Genomic DNA, 19,975 nt, shown 5'->3' on the forward strand with positions numbered 1-19,975 from the left:
AATGACTCGCCGATCCAGTCCCTTCTCTCCTGCTTCTCCTTGTGGGCCCTTGGCCGGGTTAGCTGATATTTTACATTCAGCACCTCTAGTTACCCAGAAATTGCATGTGAAATTGTGAAATAGAAAAGCAGTGGGCCATGTGACTCCATCAGTTCTGCCTGGGGTTGCAACATCCCTGACTTGTAGCATTCAGGGGCTGGGCTAGGAGGTTGTCTGACAGAAAGCCCAGAGGCGCCAGGCACCTACCAAAAGTTGCAATTTGAATACGTGCTCTTAGCACACCTGCTGTGTAAGTGGGGCAAATCTATAGACATGAGTGGAACTGAAATAAGATTGGAGACATTCACGGTGAACAAGAAAATTGCCAGAATGGAATGTAGACAGACGTGATGGTTATTGTCATATACACGGTGACTATGTATGAGACTAGATGGTGTTTTACTGATGGGAGCCTTGTAAGGCCCAGCACTTCATACCCAGCTCTATCTGCAGTGATTCCCCCGTGGCATCCTTTTTGAGTCCAGGACAAAGTGTTCTAAAACCTTATCATTTACACTGTGATTGGAAAATGCTAGAATATCGTGATTCAGAGGGGGGTAAGTACAGGCAGGAGGGGGAGGGGAGGCAGAAGAGGGGGGAGGAGGAGGAGGAGAAGAGGAAGGAGGAGGAGAAACAGGAATCAGGCCCCTACTCTGTGCTCTGTACTTCACATGTCAATTCACTTCATTCTCACAACAGTTCCATGAGATAGGCGTTGTTATTCCTAATATGCAGTTGAGAAAACTGAGGCTCTGAGAGGCTTGACTGACTGTGTTTGGGAGGCAGTTGTTGGCATAATGGAAAAAAGTATGGATTGGATACTTTTCAGGGTTTTAGAGTCAGAGAGGTGGGATTAGAGCTCAGCCATACCACCCGCAAGTTCTGTAACATCTGTTTTCTCATCTATAAAATCTGGACAAGTCTGCCTATGCACAGGCCTATTGAGAGGGTTAAGTAAGATACCATTGGCAATAGCACAGTCTTAGCATACCATAGACCCTCAGCAAAAGGCAGGTACCATTACATGACCTCCCAGTGAGTCGGCTCTTCCCATCAGGTAGCAAAGCATTGGAGCCTCAGCATCAGTCCTTCCAATGAATATTCAGGGTTGATTACCTTTAGGATTGACTGATTTGATCTCCTTGCTGTCCAAGGGATGCTCAAGAGTCTTCTCCAGCACCACAATTTGAAAGTGCTCAATCTTCATGCTCAGGTGACTCATTAGAAAAGACCCTGATGCTGGGAAAGACTTAAGGCAAAAGGAGAAGAGGGTGGCAGAGGATGAGAGGGTTAGGTAGCATCACCGACTCAATGAACATGAATCTGAGCAAACTCTGGGACATTGTGGAGAACAGAGAAGCCTGGCTTACTGCAGTCCATGGGGTTGCAAAGAGTCATCTTAGTGACTGAACAAGAGCAGCAAAATTATATGACCTCAGTGGGAGAACAGCAATTTGACTGTGAGAGGTCAGCTTCATCCCAGCCTTGCCCTCTTCCACTATGACCACAGCCTCTGGATCCGCACTAGAGTACTATTCTTAAGTGATAAGAACAAGCCCAGCCAGGACAGGATGCAGGACATCCGATGAGTCGAGTGCCCTAGGAGTTCTCGACGTTTCAGCTTTGCCCACTGCCTCAGCAGACAGGCTGAGATAAGCAGGAGGATGCCTCACTCTCTAGGCACAGTGGAGAGTATTCTCTGAGCATTTCTGTATGCTTGAAATCTTTGATGTAAAATTTTACAGTCCTTTTCCCCAAAATTGATGATTGAGATTTCATCAGGTCTGAACATTGATTAGATGAAGAGGGCGTGATGTAGAGAGGAGTTCAAAAATAATCCTGTTGTGGGACTTCCCTGATGATCCAGTAGTTAAGACTCTAAGCTTCCAATTGCAACAAAGCCAATGCAGGGGGTGTGGGTTCGATCCCTGGTTGGGGAACGAAGATCCCACATTCCATACAACACAGCCAATTAAATAAATATATAAATTTAAATAATAAAAGTAACCCTGTTTGTAACATCAGAATTTGCCTCCTTGTGTTAAAAAAAATCCCCTGTCTTTGTGTCTGTCTGCCATGCTAGTCTTTGCAAAGAAGACCGTTTTATGGTCTTTGCAGCCCCAGTGCCTGGCTCCTAGGTTAGGTGCTCACACGTTTGGACTGAACTAGCTCCACGGTAACAAAGAGCTGGTAAGGGAGGAAATGCTGCCATTTTCTCAGGACTTGAGCCTCCAGAACTGTGCATGAGGCTTCAGCTTGACTTCTGCTCAACTCAAAGAGTCCAGGGCAAGCAGTCCATTCCCACAAGAGCCCTGCTTAGCCCTGGGGTGGGGCTCGGCTGGACTGAGCACTAGAAATGTCCACGTTCGATGACTTAAGAGGCAGGTTAAAGGAGTGCTGCCTCCTGTTTCCCACAGAGATGTGCTTTCATCCCCTGAAATGACCATTTCTATGCACTCATTTAATGGGATCCCAAATAACATGTTTCAAACAAATCTTTTATCACTTTTGCCCCTTGGAACACATTTCAAATGCTGGTCATTAAAAACAAGCCATTTTCACAGGGCTCTAATGATGACAGTAATAACTGGGGGTTTTTGTCTCTAAGAGTACTGATGTGCAAGAGGCAAGGAGTAAATTACAGAGCTAACTTTTATGTCCAGGGTTTATTGATCTGCGAGCTTCAAGGGGAACTATACTAGCCCCCAAAGTGTGGCAGTCCAGATTACCTTTTCATCTAGGTAATTGGGCCACCTGGGTACAGTTAACTTTCTATTTATGTTAATAGGAAGACAAAGAGCGTGATGTGCCAGTTCTGTAATAAAGTAACGGATGTATCAAAATATTCTACCTGGTAATTATAAATAAGTCAGTTTTCCCATGACCTGCTGAGGATTATGTTGCTAATTCATTGTGCATTTTATCATAATTTGTCATGAGACAATATACATATACACTTGTGTCTCCAAAGGACATAAAAGTACTCCATCATAAAGTATCCAAGTGTCCTAATGCCTGTCATTTCCTGCCTTTGTTTCTTAACAGGTGAAAGTCATGCTTCGCATCTGTTCCACACTGGCTCGCGATACCTCAGAATCCAGCTCTTTCTTAAAGGTGGACCCACGGAAGAAGCAAATCACCTTGTATGACCCCCTGACGTGTGGAGGTCTAAATGCCTTCCCAAAGAGAGGGAACCAAGTTCCTCCTAAGATGTTTGCCTTTGATGCGGTTTTTCCACAAGATGCTTCTCAGGTGGGTATAACCCCTCCTCAGTTTCGGGCAGTATTGATTAGTTTCAAGAATCTGTAATTCTTCACTAGGACCCAAGAGCTGCCTTCCAGAGTGGTCTGTTGGGTCAGTTCCACTGTCCACACAACAACGTTTGCAAGTCAGTTTGAATCCCATTGACTAGTTCAGTCCTTTTGAATGGTTGGTGTCACACCTTGGGAAGGCCATGCCAGGATTTCAGCAGAACACACTCTTGGAGAGAAGGAAGAGTGAGCCAATCAGTGGATGGCAAACAGGAACAGGAAGGGAGCAGGCCGAATTGGAAGTTTCAGGAACAGCTGCATCAAGGTGCTGGCAACTGGTCCATTGAGACCCCACTTCTGCCTGGACATCTGTAGTGGACCACCAGGAACGTGTCTCTGCCTGGGCTTCTGGATGTGAGCCTATATGAAGAGAAAAGGTGTTTCAAGGAGCTGGGTTAGAATTAGGCAGGGTTCTCCAGCTCCATAGAGGGTAGTCCTAGTGAGGACCTGGAGTGCTAGGCAGAGAAATTGGGGCTGTCATGCAGTCCTTTGGCCTGGGTCAGGCTAGGGATAGCTCTTGCTGCATTACAAACTGCTCTAAACCTAGTAGATTAAAACAGGAATAATTTATTATCACTCATGAGTCTGTGGGTCAGCTGAACATTCCTCTATACCCAGCTTGGCACACCTGTGCATCATTGATCAACTCTGGTTTGGGTCAGGAACTCCATTGATCTTGGCTGGATGTGATCACATATTTGAGGGTTGGCCAGCTTTAGGCTGGTCCAGAGTGGCATTGGCCAGCTTACTTGGTCTGTCTTCCATGTTGTCTCTTATCAACCAGCAGACTATCTTGGGTTTGCTGTCATGGCAGTGACAGGATCCAAGCTTGCAGGCCTCTTGTGGTCTTAGGCTCAGAACTGACACATCGTCCCTTTTGCTGAATTTGATTGGTCAAAATTTGAGGGGTGGAAAGAGGCTCTGCCTCTTGATTGGAGGAGCTGCAGAGTCACATTGCAAGGGGAAAACACATAGAGAGGGGTGGAGAATTGTGGCCATTTTCGTTGTTCAGTTATGAGTATAATTTGGAGGCTTCTTGGGGGCCCAGGGTGCCAAGATTCCTTAACCAAAGCTCCTGGAACCCATCCCAGTAAGAACAGATGTCTACTAGAAGATCCACTTACACCATCTGGTGCAATTCATCTGCCATGAATTGGTGCACTGGATCTTGTAGTAGACATCTGTAACCCAGGTTATAGGTGTACAGTGGCCTACTTTGCCTGCATTTTGGCATCAGACACCTGCACCTTCCTGATAAATTTCCAGCACTTCCCAAGATTTATACAAAACAATGTACAATCAGGTAACTAATAGCCTAGAGCAGAACCTGAAGACAGGGTGCTGATGGCTGCCATTTGCAGCTCCTGTTAATTTCCTCCACGTGGCATCTGAGGGTAGGAAGTAGTGATATTCACATAGGCGCCTATATTACACCATAGGCACTTAGCACATATTATAGGCTCCATTCATTAACAAGCCGAGTATGTGGTTTCCCCAAAGAGTTTTGCCATGAAAAGATGAAGTACTTTATGAATAAGTTCTATAGTTTCTCTCTTCATTACATTTCTTGTGTGTTCTACCACCCAGTGGGCTCACTAATCTAAACCTGACATTGGGTCTAATAAATGACCTACAAATAATTTAATTAAGCTAAGACTTTTCAGAAGCAAATCTCCGTAAGTCATAAGAATTCCAAAGCAAACCCTAAATTAAGTGTGGCCTATTAATGAGTTTTAGATTTATTCCGGAAAAGGGAGCCATCTTTTTATTGCTAGTCTTTGCTTACATTTCGCACTTGGTTCCAGGGCTCATGTGCTCACTCGACAGTTGCACTCACTTCAGAATGCTTTGATTCTGTTACAACTCCAATAGAGTAAATGAATTAATACATTTGCAGTTTTCAAGAAGTTTCATGTACATTAACCCACTCGAACTCTCCCTGGAATCCAGTGGTATTGGAAAGGGGGGTATTGCTATTTTCACATTACAGACAAGGAAACTGAGACTTAAAAATTCAGTCTCTCATTCATAGACCCTTTCCTGGGTGGACATTCATCCTGGATTCTTCCTAGGAAACAATTCATGTTCTGCTCAGTATGGTGTTGTATCTGTCCTCCCGCCATTTTATCCACTATTTCCTAGCAATGTGTCCTTGGGCAAGTCACTCCACCTCTCTGGGCCTCAGTCTGCTCAACCATAAAATGAAAACAAGATCAAAATATGCCTCATGCGGTTGCTGTGATTCACTGCTTGGATACACATGAGGTGCTTAGAGCAGAGCCTGGATGTAGTGAGTGTCCAATAAATGCTATTTTTACTATTCTGTTGTCATTGTTAATAGTGATATCAGGCTGCTGGCTTGGCCAGCCTCAGCCCCCATGAGGGAACACCCTTTAAGCCTCTGAAATGGGAAAGCAGGAAAGTGTGCCAAATGGGCCTCTGCTCTCAGGCCCTTGTGGTTATCCTGTGAAGCAGCAGCCACCACAGTGGCCCAAAGCAGTCATGAGCTTTGCTTTCACTGGGCCTCTAAAGACATCAGATTCCTGAAGCTAAGCAGTGATTAGAACAGCCCTTGCTCCTCCTTGTAAGCCACCCTCAATACCCTCAAGTGGGCTTGGCAGTCATCAGTTGCCCATTGCTGGGGCACACCTCTGCTGAGTCCAGCTTTTGGGAGGTGTCTTAGTCCATTTGTACCCTCTTAATGAAACAGCCCAGACTGGGTGTCTTATAGGCAACAGAAATTTATGTCTTAGTTCTGAAGGTTGGAAGATCAAGGAGCTGGCAGTTTCAATGTGTGGTAAGGGGTGCTTCTTGATTCATAGACAGCTGTCTTCTCCATACATCCTTACATTGTGGGATGAGCAGGAGAGTTCTCTGGGGCCTCTTTTATAAGGGCGCTAATCCTATCTACAAGGGCTCCACCCTCATGACTTATCAACTCCCAAAGACTCCACCTTCAAATACCATCACATTGAACATTTGGTTACAACATATGAACTTGGGTGGAGGAAGGGGAACACAGACATTCTGTCATCACCAGGAAGGGTGGGTGGGAGAACTGAGACCTGCCTGTGGGGAACCCAGCCCTGCACACGGAGTCTGCTTGGGAAGGCTCCTGCCTCTCTGGGTTCAAAGGGAAAGACAGCAAAGGGCCTCCAGGGACCGTGATCAGCTCCTAACAAACACCAGATGGACGTGTTGCTGAGCATTCTCTTCTCAGTGAACACTGGGCAGGAATTCTGCACAGGGACACTTGCCTCCCCACCCTGTGCCCTGTGAGGCCGCTCCTGTATCTCTGTCCTCTGGCCTTTGGACAGGGGAGTCAGGGATATGTGTGGATTTGGCTCACATTCAAGCATCTTTCTCTTTGCTGATCTTGAACCTAATATGGTTTATTTTATGTATGGCTCTAGGTGGGCTCTCAACCTCTTAGATCCCATCTCACTGCATATCCGAGGAAGGCAGGATTCATTTGGTGGTAACTTCTCCCAGTCCTGCAGAGGCACGTTAGCAAATTCCATCAAGTTTCCACTGCCTCCATCTCAAGGTTTGGCACTGGGCTCTCATTGCTTAGGCCCTGGGGGTGAGACAGAGCCTGTGGTCCCCACCGCAGCCTTGTCCAGCTACCGCCTTCGTTGAGTGGGAGCCCCCAGCAGAGCTGCCGAGGTGACCACCAGAACAGTTGACAATTGTTGGGAGTGTGGTTTTTCCATTTCAGTTCAGGAGAGAAAATTGATTTTTGAACACTTAGGTTCATTGTGTTGCTGCAACCTGGAGTTGAATAACTGCATTCATTGCCGAGGCTGCAGTTCTCAGATTCCCTCTAGGAGGCATGTTGCTCTGATGCCTGTGGAGCTTTCAGTTTGCACATCCTCCTACTGCTTCCAGATCTGCCTCAATGCTGAGGCAGAAAAGAAGGTGCAGCACATGTCCAGTGATTTGCCCTCTCGCTGCTGTGAAAGCCTTGGATGCTAACCAGAGGCATTTCCCAGATCCCCAAATCAGTTCATAAAATGTACTTTTTTTTATCATTTGCAGAGTGCTGTATTATTGGGTGTTAATGGGTAAATACCAAAAGTCACCAAGAGCCTGGTCTCTGTCTAAAGATTTAATAGTCACATTGGAGATGAGACACATAAAAGGCTGAAGAAAACCCATTGTAGTATACTGACTGATGGTGATTAATAATGTATATGTTGAGTGTATCTATAGAGAAAGAAAGAAAAAGCTGGTTTTGAAAAGGGAAGGATGGAGACGGAGAAAGAAGAGGGAGTTAGGAAGACAAAGCAGACATCCATCATTAACCTCCTGCTTATATTAGAACTATAATGTATCTCAAGGTCACTTTCCTGAAATGGCACATCATCTTTTACTCTCTAATAAAGCCTAATCCATTTCATAAACTCATGTGTGTGTGTGTGTGTGTGTGTGTGTGAAAGAAAGGAAAGATCTAGTTAGCAGAGGGTGAATGGAAAATTTAAATATTTGTACAAGAGGCCAGAATGGCAAATCAGAGAAGGGTGTGAGGTCCGTGAAGGCACCCTGGATTCCCATTCTAGCCTGTTCCTGCCTTGTCTGCAGAGACAGCAACTGAAATGTACGATTAGCAGAAGGGTAGTTTGCATGTAATGAGTGTAACACTCAGGCTTGCAAGGGACCGGGAAGTATGAAGGGTTCTGAGAACCTCCAGAACTCCATTAGAGCCGACCAATCTGAAAATGCCAAGGCTTTGTGACCCTGAGCCTCAGGAAAGCAAGCACAAGTTTCCATTGTTAATGGTCCACTCACAACTTGTGTCTCCTCTTGTGTCTGCCAGGCTGAAGTGTGTGCTGGAACCGTGGCAGAAGTGATCCAGTCTGTGGTCAACGGGGCAGATGGCTGTGTGTTCTGTTTCGGCCACGCCAAGCTGGGTCAGTGAGAACTTCGCTTCTTCATGTTGCTTGCTGGATTCCCCATTACTTCATCCTTTCTTCTGTATTGTCCTCAGATGAAGGGGAAGGTGTTTTCCTGCAGTGCTGAACTGAATAATCATGAATAACCATTTCTGCTTCTGAAATGTAGATGTTCACCCTAAGTGGATTCCCAGGCATCAAGTAAAGCTTTAAAGTCCAGGAGATGAACAAAGAGTAATGGGCTGTTCCCACTTGGTCTGGGTCAGGGTCATGCCCAGAAAGCCAGCAGGAAAATTACGTTTTCTGAGCAGGGGTTGTTAGGGAGCAGAGAGGGCCCCCCCTTTCCTCTTGGATTCTACATAAAGCCAAAGGAGCAGCCACCGAGCAAAGCCCAGACCCCATTAGCACCTGTCTGGGGGGATCAGTCTGGCAGCAACCCTACTTCCCACCATCCAGTGGTCGGGAACCCACCTGTGCTGAAGCACCTGGGAAAGGAGGCCTCCACACAGCTCTGTGAGGGCCTGATGACTGAATCCCCCTGAGGTGCCTTATTAATCCTGGCCTATGGCCATCTGCTCACCAGGTCTTACATGGCTAATTTGGGGCATTCCAAAAAATGGCCCTGGGCAGAGCTCCCAACAGCAACTTTGCTATGATGGAGCCAGTTCTAGGCCAGGATGGAAAGCCCATTTCATCTCACTACCACTTTGGTCTTCTTGATCTCTGATCAAAGCAGTGATCCAGATTTTAAAGGGAATTTGCTCATGCTATAAGTATACAGAGCATTTAACTTGAGAAAGAATACAAAGTGTAAGTATGTGGAGTGAATGTGTGATGTGATAAAAAGACCCATAACGGTGATGAAACACCTCTAGTCTTCCCACTGTTAGGAAAACAATGTAGAAACTGGACAGCTTGTAATGTTTGGAATCTTCCTTGAGGTCAGTTGTGATTTAACCTTGACATCAGTCTAGGTTCTCACATTCTTTATTATAGCCCTTCCATCAATAGTATACCTGGAAATGTCTTCTTTGTTGTTGCTGTCAAAGTTTTGTTGTTATTGTTGAATATTTTTCATCTTTTCATTTCCTTTCTTCCCATTCACCACTCCCCAGGCCTTTCTCCTGCATCCTTGGCATCTATTCTTGAGACTACAGAATGATGTCCAGACACTCAAGCTGCTATTCTTTCTTCCCTCGCCCTCCCAGGAAAGTCCTACACCATGATCGGCAAAGACGACTCCATGCAAAACCTGGGCATCATCCCCTGTGCCATCTCTTGGCTCTTCAAGCTGATCAACGAACGGAAAGAAAAGACTGGAGCACGTTTCTCGGTGCGGATCTCAGCCGTGGAGGTGTGGGGTAAAGAAGAGAACCTTCGGGACCTGCTGTCCGAGGTGGCCACGGGCAGCCTGCAGGACGGCCAGTCCCCGGGCGTGTACCTGTGCGAGGACCCCATCTGTGGCACGCAGGTGATTGCTTCTGGGGGCTTGGTCGGCTCCGGGTGGCTCATCCCTACCTCAGCGGCTGGGGCACTTCACCTCTTAACTCACTCAACATGTAAACTGGGGAGGCTTGCAAGTGTTTACTTTAAAGTGGACTGGAACTTTATGGCCTGCAGCTGCGGGGCCAGCTACTCGCCCAACCTAAATATTTGTACCTTGAATCTAATTGACAATGAGCAGGGACCACAGTTGTTGTAGCAATCAGGGGAAATTGAATTCACTTTTCTTTACACCCCTTTCCAAAAAAAAAAAAAAGTACAATCTTTCTTTTGTTTAACAACAAGCCGAAATATTTACTGCTTTGCACAAATAGCTCCAGCCATTACTGGGACTGTTTATGGCTCTATAAACTGTGTTTCTGGCACTGGTTTACAGCCAGATTAGTGGTGCTGTAGGAAAAACTAATAACCACTTTCTAATTAGAACCATGATATAATTGCTAAGCCAAGAGAAGTTCCAGTTCGCCTCTTCAGGATGTCATGCCTGTTCAAAGTGTTTCTACCTCGCTGTTTGATGATAGATGCAGGAATGACCTGGGAGGTCCCTGGTTCACACCCAGAATAATCACTTCTTTCAGTCTCTAGCAGTAGGCTTTAGTTTCTAGTTTTATCAGATGCCTCCATTTTAGATGTGTTCATTTTGATAAGTATAATACTTGTCTCATCTCAAGTGGGATTATTTCCTCGGGTGAAGGTACTCCCTCTATTACCCCCATCTACTCATACCTGTCCATGGTCTTGCCCTGCTTAAAGCACCTCAGATCCTCCTGCTTCATTGTACATCCTCGTGATTCACACAGCTTTACGTGACCTTCCAGGATCACCTATTCCCACTTCCCTTCTTGCCACTCTTCTTAAATTATATTTACATCACCTCAGAAAGCAGTGACTCTCAAACTTTAATGTGCGTAAGAAGCCCTGAGGATCTTGTTAAAATGCAGATTCTTGTTCTGAAGGTCTGGGATTGGGCCCCTGATCATGCATTTCTAACAAGCTTCCCAACGACTGACTGCACTCTCAGTAGCAAGACTCTAAGGCATCAATCATCCTCCCTCTTACTCTGGGCCTTTGCAAATTCTATTCCCTGTGCATAGAACAGTGCCTGCTCCTCTGCTCTTGCTCTTCATCTGGCTTACTCCTTATTTGGGTGTATTAGCTAGATGTCACTTCTTCCAGGAAGCCCTGTTGGATGTTTCTGCTGACTGTCACTTGTGATCACCTGGTTAGTTCTCAGCAATGCCCAAAGGTCTGTACCATGTCTGACTAAAATTGGCTCTTCATAGTTTTAATGATGCATCAGATATTACTTGGATATGAAACCTAAATACAATGCAAGCTAAGTGGTCATACCAACCTTAATGCAGTGGTTCTCAAACTTCAGTCTTCATCAGAGTCACCTGGAAGACTTGTTAAAACACAGATTGCTGGCCTCCACCTATAGAATTTCTGATTCAGTAGGCCTGGGATGGAGCCCTGAAATACGCATTTATAACAAGTTTCTATGTTATACTGATGTTGCTGGTCTGGGGACTACACTTTGAGAACCACCAGTTGGAAGCATAAGATGTGCTCAGACTTCATCTACACAGCACCTGTGACGGAATTGGTGTGACCCTACGCACTGTTCCTACTCTAAGCATTACCTAGACATTCAACTATGCTATAACTTCCATTCACTTTTGTAACATCAATAATGGAGTTCCACAGAGGTGAAAGCTCTGATTAACTGAAAACTAAGAAGACGAGGACAAGACCCATATCCTCTTTACCTTCTTGCTGAAGAATATTAAACATTCTTTGGGTTATTTTTCTGCAATAGTAAGTATAAAACAATGAGCACAAGAGAACCTGTCTTTGAAGTTTGAGGATTTTGGTGGCCTCAGGTTCTAAATATCAACTCTCTCAGTTCAGAATTATGGGTGCAGTTAGAGTCAGAATCAGTTCAATTCAGTTCAGTCGCTCAGTCGTTTCCGACTATTTTTGACACCATGGACTACAGCATGCCAGGCTTCCCTGTTCTTCACTATCTCCTGAAGCTTGCTCAAACTCATGTCCATGGCCTCAGTGAGGCCATCCAACCGTCTCATCCTCTGTTGTCCCCTCCTCCTCCTGCCTTCAATCTTTCCCAGCATCAGGGACTTTTCTAATGAGTCAGTTCTTCACATCAGGTGACCAAAGTATTGGGCTTCAACTTTAGCATCAGTCCTTCCAATGAATATTCAGGACTGATTTCTTTAGGATTAACTGGTTTGATCTCCTTGTAGTCCAAGAGACTCTCAAGAGTCTTCTCCAACACCACAATTCAAAAGCATCAATTCTTCAACACTCAGCTTTCTTTATGGTCCAACTCTCACAACCATACATGACTACTAGAAAAAAACATAGCTTTGACTCTATGGACCTTTGTCAGCAAAACTGTCAAAATTTCTACTAACCCTAAGGCTTGTACTTCAAATCATTTCTTTGAACAAATCAGAAATATTAGTTTCCTTTTCTTCCCCTCCCCTGATAAAGAAATGCAGGTCAAATGCTGATAACATTGCTCTGAGTCAGGCTTACTGTCAATATAATTGCCAAGGCATCTCATAGAATTTAGATACATTCCCCCTGATGCTTCTTTAATCAATTAATGAGTATGCCTTGAACATAATTTAGAAACTAAAGATAAAGTAGATATCCCTTTAGATGAGACAAATGATATAGATGAGATGTTCAAGTATCTTGGGTTTTTTTTTTTTTTTATGTCTTTTACATTTACTTCTTTAGAACTATTCTAGTAAATGTGGCCTAAAATTGACTTTAATTAAATAGCTGGAAAAATTGAGAGTCAAGTTAAAGCCAAGTAAGTTTTTTCACTTCTTTGAGATACAGTACTCTCTGGATTACCTGCTTCTATACAGTCTAAGCTTTGAACTCAAGATGCAGTCACATCCCACATGTTCACTTAGGTACATGGATTACCCAGGATGTTGGGTTTGCTGGGCTCTGCAGAGGTCAGGGCGGGACACCTGCTCCCACTAAACACTGAGATAAAACCATTTGCTTTTCACATCTGCTACTTACAGATTCTGGGCTTCCCTGGTAGCTCAGCAGTAAAGAATCTGCTGCCAATACAGGAGACTCAGGTTCAATCCTTGGGTCAGGAAGATCCCCTGGAGGAGGAAATGGCAACCCATTCCAGTATTCTTGCCTGGAAAATCCCATGGACAGAGGAGCCTGGCGGGCTACAGTCCATGGGGTCACAAAAGGGCAGACACGACTTAGCAACCAAACAACAAGAGCAACTTACAGATTCTACTTCCATTGTAAAATGGGTAAAAATATTCTTCTCCAATAAGCATGCTTAGGGTTAATTTTCAGATATGAATAAATTAGGCTGAGAATTGCACATGGGCATGGGCCCTGGTTCCAGAAGGACATCGGCCTTGGACAGTGGGGAAGGGACAGCCAGCCTGAGTGGCAGGCGAGCCCTCTCGCCCGCAGCATCAGCCCTTCCCTTGTGTCTTGCAGTTGCAGAACCAGAGCGAGCTGCGGGCACCCACCGCAGAGAAGGCTGCCTTCTTCCTGGATGCGGCCATCGCCTCCCGGCGGGGCAACCAGCAAGACTGCGACGAGGATGACCTCCGCAACTCGCACATGCTCTTCACACTGCACATCTACCAGTACCGCATGGAGAAGAGCGGCAAGGGGGGAAGTAAGTCCGCCTCTACCCTCCTCCTCCTTGCCCTCCCTGGGGAGAAGGCTCTCCTCCAGGGCAGCCCGGGACCTTTTAAAACATATCACAATCTAAGCCCTTACCCGGTGGTCCAGTGGTTAAGACTCTGCACTTCCAGTGCAGGGGGCATGGGATTTGATCCCTGGTGGGAGAACCAAGATTTCACATGTCTTGGGGCTCAGCTAAAAAGAAGATATCAAGTAAATGAATTTTTAAAAAAGAAATGTAGTACAATTTCACCAGTCTGCGCTGACCTTTGCTTTTGAACATCCAAGAGAAAAGGGCTCGCTTGCTAAATATAATTTACACGTGTAATTGCCATGGGAACGTGAGAGAACAAACTTTAGTGAAGAAAAACAACTGCTTCATAGTACATTTTTGTTCATAAACCATGTAAGTGCTCATCATGAAAGACCAACGTGTCTACCAAGCACCCTGACTATGTTACTAATCATTAGCTTGAATCCACTCTGTGAACCCAGAAGAAACAAAATCATGTTTTTAAAATAGACTATGAATCAGACTTTTGAATAGCTAACCAGATCCTGGCTGCCTCCCTCCCTCAGGTAATGCCCAGCGGTGACATTTCTCTGTAAACACCTATGCCCGGGACATGCTCTGTGAGCAAGCTGCCCTGCCAGGAACCCAACTCTGTACTTACAGGATCCCCTCTTGGCTGTTTTCAAAGCCAGCACTGCATCATTCCAATCTTTGTCTGCCAAGCAGTGTATATTCCGTGCTCAGAAGCTGAGTGCCAGCACTCAGCTGAGTGTCTCAGGTGGGACCCTGGGCTATGGGCAAGGTAGTCCATTGACCTCACTGGGCTTTTCTAAGGCAAGTGTGGCCCCCAACACTTGGCTGGCCAAGTAGTAGCAGCTCTCTGTCCACTTCTACCGGGCTTTTCAAAACCCAGGCAGACACTGAATGCCAGAAAGACAAACAAAAGCCCCGAGTTAGGAGCCTAACTCTGGTGTCTAGAAGTTGTGGAGCTAATTGACTATAATGGGAGACAACCAACTAACCAAATTCTATAGAACCTGGAATTAAGACGTGCAGCCTCGACCTGTGGATGGGTCCCCCAATTTGGGCTCCTTGTTGCCCAAAGAGTTGGAAACTGGTTCTGTTGGAGGCAGCTGTGGGGGGCTTCCATTCCCCTTTTCCGCTTAAGGGAAGTGGAAGCTCTCTCCTCCCCCCATCTCAGTGCCTTTGTTGGTCCAGTCTTCTGTTATTGTTCCTATTCCTTAATTGTTGTTGTTTAGTTCAGGTTTATGAGATATAATTTAAATTCAGTAAAAATTACCCTCTTCATATATTGTTAAATAAATGTTGGCAAATCTATTCAGTCGTGTAATCACCACCACCACCATCAAGATAGAGAGCAAAGCCATGGGTAGAGAAAAGTCCCTCCAGCCCTAGCAGTCAGCCCCTCCCCAGCCCATGATCAGATTCTTCTCCTTATAGTCTTGCCTTTGTCCAGAATATCACCTAAATGGAATCATGTGGTCCATGTGTGGCCCTTTTGTGTCTGGCTGCTTTCATTTAATACATTGCATTGGAGGGGCTTACCAGGTAGCTCGGCAGTAAGGAATCTGCCTGCCAATGCAGGAGACGCAAGAGATGGGGGTCGATCCTTGGGTTTGGAAGATCCCCTGAAGAAGGAAATGGCAAACCACTCCAGTATTCGTGCCTGGAGAATTTCATGGACAGAGGAGCCTGGCGGGCTACCGCCCATGGGGCTTCGAAAGAGTCGGAAAAGACTGAGTGACTGAGCATGCTGCAGTGCATTTGAGATGCATCCTTGTAGCCGCATGGATCATTCACTTTTCTTGCTGCCTGCTCCTTTAGTTTTAACTGGGCCCAGAGATGTGCCCCACCCCCTCTTCCCTGTTATGAGGTTGTGTAGTCCCGGGGCTAAAATCTTGCTAGATATTGTTGCTGGGGCCAGAGTTCCACTAATCCAGGCTTGGACCCACAGCCTTGGCTACTTATACTGGCTGCTGCCCAGGAATCCAGAGGTACTGGCCCTCACTTGCACCCAAGGAGATATGTCATCCGTCAGCTGAATATAGATCACTCTTGACAACCAGTGATGGTGATACAGGTCTGGCTGGGGATTAGCAAAATCTTTTGAATACGAGTCTTTCAGGGGAGATTGATTTTCAGTGGAGGGCTCACATTATGAATAGTATTTCCATTTAGAATAACTTGCTAAAAAAGAAGGCGACAAGGAATTAGGATAGGGATTAAGTGATCCAGAACTTTAAATTCTCTAACAGAGCTTTATCCACAGTTCTCCTAACAATCTGGGAGCTGGCTTTAGATCCTGCCCTCACTGATTTTTCTGGGTTCTATCTTAGCAGCATGAATGTGGGGAGTCTGAAAAAAATATTTATTTTATTCTTTTAAGCAGCCAGTAATCATTGTAATCAAAGCTTACAGTGGATTCTTGTACTGTCAGCAAAGGGTGACTTACTGAAGATCTGAATCTGGAGCCAAATAGCTTCCAAATGTCTCTGAGCTGAAAAGCTCTGGAGGAAGGATAATCTCCTCCTTCTAGGTTTCAAACCAAGTTAAAGCAACTTTGTTGTCAGTTTTTCACTTCCTTTCATGGGTCTGCTCTCAATTTGGAATCTGAAAGTAGGGAGGAATCTTGAAAACAAAGAAACAGTTGATTAAATTATTTGGACTCTAAGAACTTAGCGTTCAACTTCCAAAAAGTGTAGGCTAGGAGAAGGAAATGGCAACCCACTCCACTATTCTTGTCTGGAGAATCCCGTGGACAGAGGAGCCTGGTGGGCTGCTATCCATAGGGTCGCACAGAGTCAGACACGACTGAAGTGACTTAGCATGCATGCATGCATGCATTGGAGAAGGAAATGGCAACCCACTCCAGTATTCTTGCCTGGAGAATCCCAGGGACAGAGGAGCCTGGTGGGCTGCCGTCTATGGGGTCACAGAGAGTCAAATATGACTGAAGTGACTTAGCAGAAGCAGGACACTCCTTAAACCTAACCATCCACCCAAGTCAGCCCTTAACAAATCCTGGGCACTTATTAAATGTTTAACATCAAATTCATTTTCTTCCTGTTTATAAATTGTGGAAGTGAATGGCTTTTAAATAATAAATTCAGGTTTAAAGAAAAGGCAGATGCCATTAATGGTTTCCAGAACCTCGACAGTTACTTTCTAACATGGCTGTAGATGAGAACAAAGAAAGTGCAGCATGGAGGCTGATGATGGGGTAAGCCCTGAAGGATCTGGGGGCATCACCTGCCTGCCGCAGCACCTGGCTTCCTGTGAGGAAGAGAATTTAGGCCGGAATGCACACAGCCTCCTAGCCTGCGGCTTGCTTGACCTCAGTGAATTTATATCTGTTTAAAATATAATGAGGAGATTTGGAGCGTTGTTTAAAATGGAAATTTTGTTTACTTATATATAAGTAATAATCCCCTTGGACCTGGGAGCCAGAACTCAATTAAGGAAAAGTTTATTAATTAGTCACCCTGCAGGGAAGCAGAGCAGAGCGAACTGCTGGTAACTGGCCATTAGAAGTGAAGATGATATATCCAAAGAGTTCAGATTAGTTGTCTGCTATAAGAACTAAATACAGCATGTGTGCATAGGCACCTGGATCTTATACACATATATGCATTTTATAAACACACACACACATACACATATGCACATATGAATGGACAGACGAAAATGTTTTCAACATGTCCAATCAAGATAGAAAAGAAAATTCTGTGTTGATATATCACTGCTTTGCAGACAGCACTAGGTTAAGCTTAAAATAATTCCTGGTTTAAACGTTGTTGGAGAATTAGTGAGGCTGATTCTTCACCCATCACAGAGCCTTCCCCTGCTTTGCTAAGCTACCTCTGTAAAGGCTTGAGATTCCCCTTGGAAATTGCACCATTGAGGAAGAGACCCTAAAACTGTAACAGTCAGCAGCTGCTCCCCATAAAGATGAGTGAATTAGGAGTTCAAAGCCAGATGGTACTAGTGATACTTCAGTGGAATAAGTTCACCGTGTAGATTTTTACAAGTCCTATTGATTAAGATGGTCTTTAAAAGCATCATTTTGATGAGTAATCTCAGTTTGCAAGCAACTACTACCCAGGGTTAAGAATGACACTAGGTCTCTGATTTGTTCCTTCACTTTATCGCCTCTAGGGGAAGAAGTGTGGAGGCCAAGTGGAGGCTGGGCTGGCTGTGTGTGCGATTGTGTACAGCACACAGGCCTCCATCTGCATGTGTGTACATGAACCAGTGGACGAGGACATGGACACTCTCTGCCTGCACTCGTCTGCTTACAAATCTCATCAGACTATTCCCTTAATCTTGGTTTCCTTTTGACCACAGCCACTCTTTCCTGTATGTCTTGGAATGGCTTGAATCAGCTGATGCTCTATCCAGGGCTATGCGGTCCACAGGACTCTAGAGATCTGTTATTTGGGTGGTGGGTGTGGGAAAAGGGGATCTGGGAAATGTTGCTTTTAGAAGAGGCAGACCTGGGCCTCTGCTATCCATCATTGCAAAGCCCTGTGAAGCGAGGATGGCCACACATGAGGGCCCCTGCAGGCTCTCACGTTCTCCTTGGTCAGCAGGGAAATGACAGCTCCATGTTTTGAGGTTTTTATAATATGATTTTTAAAATCTTGGGCCAGGAGACAGTTTTCCAAACTCTGCAGTCTGGGATTCCTACAGTGATGCCTCATGGCCTCCCCACCACCTCCATCAGGGCAGCTGTTTCCAACCTTCTTTTGGAGCCTGAGGCCCCTGCTCTAACTCTTTCAGTGGATAATCAGCCTGCTGTTTAAGGAGAAGAACAAGTCAGTCTGGCTATGGCCTCAGCTTCTGTCCTCTTAGCATCCAAACCTCCTTGTCCATGTACCTTGCTTTCCCTCACTCCTTTCCCATAGATCCGCTCCCTCCCATCTCTTTGTTCTTCATCCTGTCCCCTTCTGCCTCTTCTAAGACCTCAGCGACTAGGACCCCCATCAATCATCTTTTTGTGCTTTTATTTTCAACCTCTTCTGCCACTAGAGTCAGGGTTGCCTCCTCTTGGAAGGAAAGGAAGGGAAGGAACAATAACATCGATAATAATTTTTTAAAAAACTGTGTCTGGGGACTTCCCTCGTGATCCAGTGGCAATCTGCCTTGCAATTCAGGGAACTCGGGTTCAAATTCTGGTTGGGGAACTAAAATTCCAGGGTTAAGCAACTAAGCCCACGAGCCTCAACTGCTGAGTCCATGTGCCACACCTAGAGAGTCCATAAACCACAACAAAAGATCTTGTGTGACCCAATGAAGATCCATGTGCCTCACCTAAGACCCAATGTAGCCAAATAAATAAATATTTTTAAAAAGCCTTGTCTGAACCCCGCTTCTCCCTTGAGCTGCCTCCCCATAAGCCTTTCAGATTCTCCCCTCTGGAATATCTTTCTCCTTTAAGTCCCATAGCATTTCGTGGAATGTTAAGCCCCTGCCTTATATCTCAGTCATTCTGGGCTTGTCTCAGCCCCATCAGACAGACTACAAGCTCCCTGAGGACAGAGTCTCCTGTCGCCTGGCACAGTGCCCTCCGCAGCCCAGTAAGGTGCCTGCACATCAGTTTTTACATGTCACACCAACTGGCATGCGTGCTGTATATTAAACAGTGAGTGAATTTCTTCCTTACCTCATTTAGCTAATTCAGAAAGAGGTGATGGTAGTGGTGGTTTAGTTGTTGAGTTGTGTCTGACTATGATCCCTTGGACTGCAGCCCGCCAGACTCCTCTATCCATGGGATTCTCCAGGCAAGAATATTGGAGTGGGTTGCCATGCCCTCCTCCAGGGAATCTTCCCAACCCAGGGATCGAATCCGGGTCTCCTGCATTGCCGGCGGTTTCCTACATTGCCCAGATTCTTTACCCACTGAGCCACCAGGGAAATTCTCAGAAAGAGAAAGACCATCCTCTTACCCTTTGTGGAAGCAGGTGGTGTGAGTTCAGAAAAGTCCTCTCATGCAACACAGTCAGAAGGAATTGATCAGTTAACTGAGAAAGTTAAGTTAAAAAGGAAAATCATATAAAAGGATACATTCATGTCATAAACATTTTCAACTTAAAACCTACAATTGTGTGTTTATTCATTTGTCTTCTGATACAGGGCCATGGTTTTCTCTTTGAGATGAGTTTTCAACTTTAGATTCTGACTTTTATAAACCACACTCAATAATCTGGCTTTTGCTTTCAATTTCTTCTGAATGATTCAAGGACTTAAGAGACACTTGTGCAACTGAGTATAGACTTCTTCTAGATTCTTGAAATTTTTTCCACACTGTAATTTCTCATTCACACCAAAGTCGGTATCTTTTTTCAAAAACTAACTCATTTTAATCACACCTTTCCAAAGCATTGATTTCAGTGTTTTAGAAACATTAACTCTTTACATAAATGTATTTCATTGATTTACATAATATTTTATTATTTTTATTTATAATATTAAGTACAAGGGGCATAGTTAGGCTT

At 45.1% G+C, this 19,975-nt stretch overlaps 1 protein-coding gene across 1 annotated transcript in view; it reads left to right on the forward strand.

Moving 5' to 3' along the window:
- KIF26B (kinesin family member 26B) overlaps positions 1–19,975 on the forward strand; it is a 521,091-nt gene that overhangs the window by 399,495 nt on the left and 101,621 nt on the right. The window contains exons 6-9 of the mRNA XM_043485805.1: positions 3,085–3,291; positions 8,167–8,260; positions 9,451–9,713; positions 13,256–13,439. Of these exons, the coding sequence (XP_043341740.1) occupies positions 3,085–3,291; positions 8,167–8,260; positions 9,451–9,713; positions 13,256–13,439 (748 nt within the window). The remainder of the gene's footprint in view (positions 1–3,084; positions 3,292–8,166; positions 8,261–9,450; positions 9,714–13,255; positions 13,440–19,975) is intronic.

This window comes from Cervus canadensis, chromosome 13 (genome assembly GCF_019320065.1).
Source record: "Cervus canadensis isolate Bull #8, Minnesota chromosome 13, ASM1932006v1, whole genome shotgun sequence".
Taxonomy (NCBI): domain Eukaryota; kingdom Metazoa; phylum Chordata; class Mammalia; order Artiodactyla; family Cervidae; genus Cervus; species Cervus canadensis.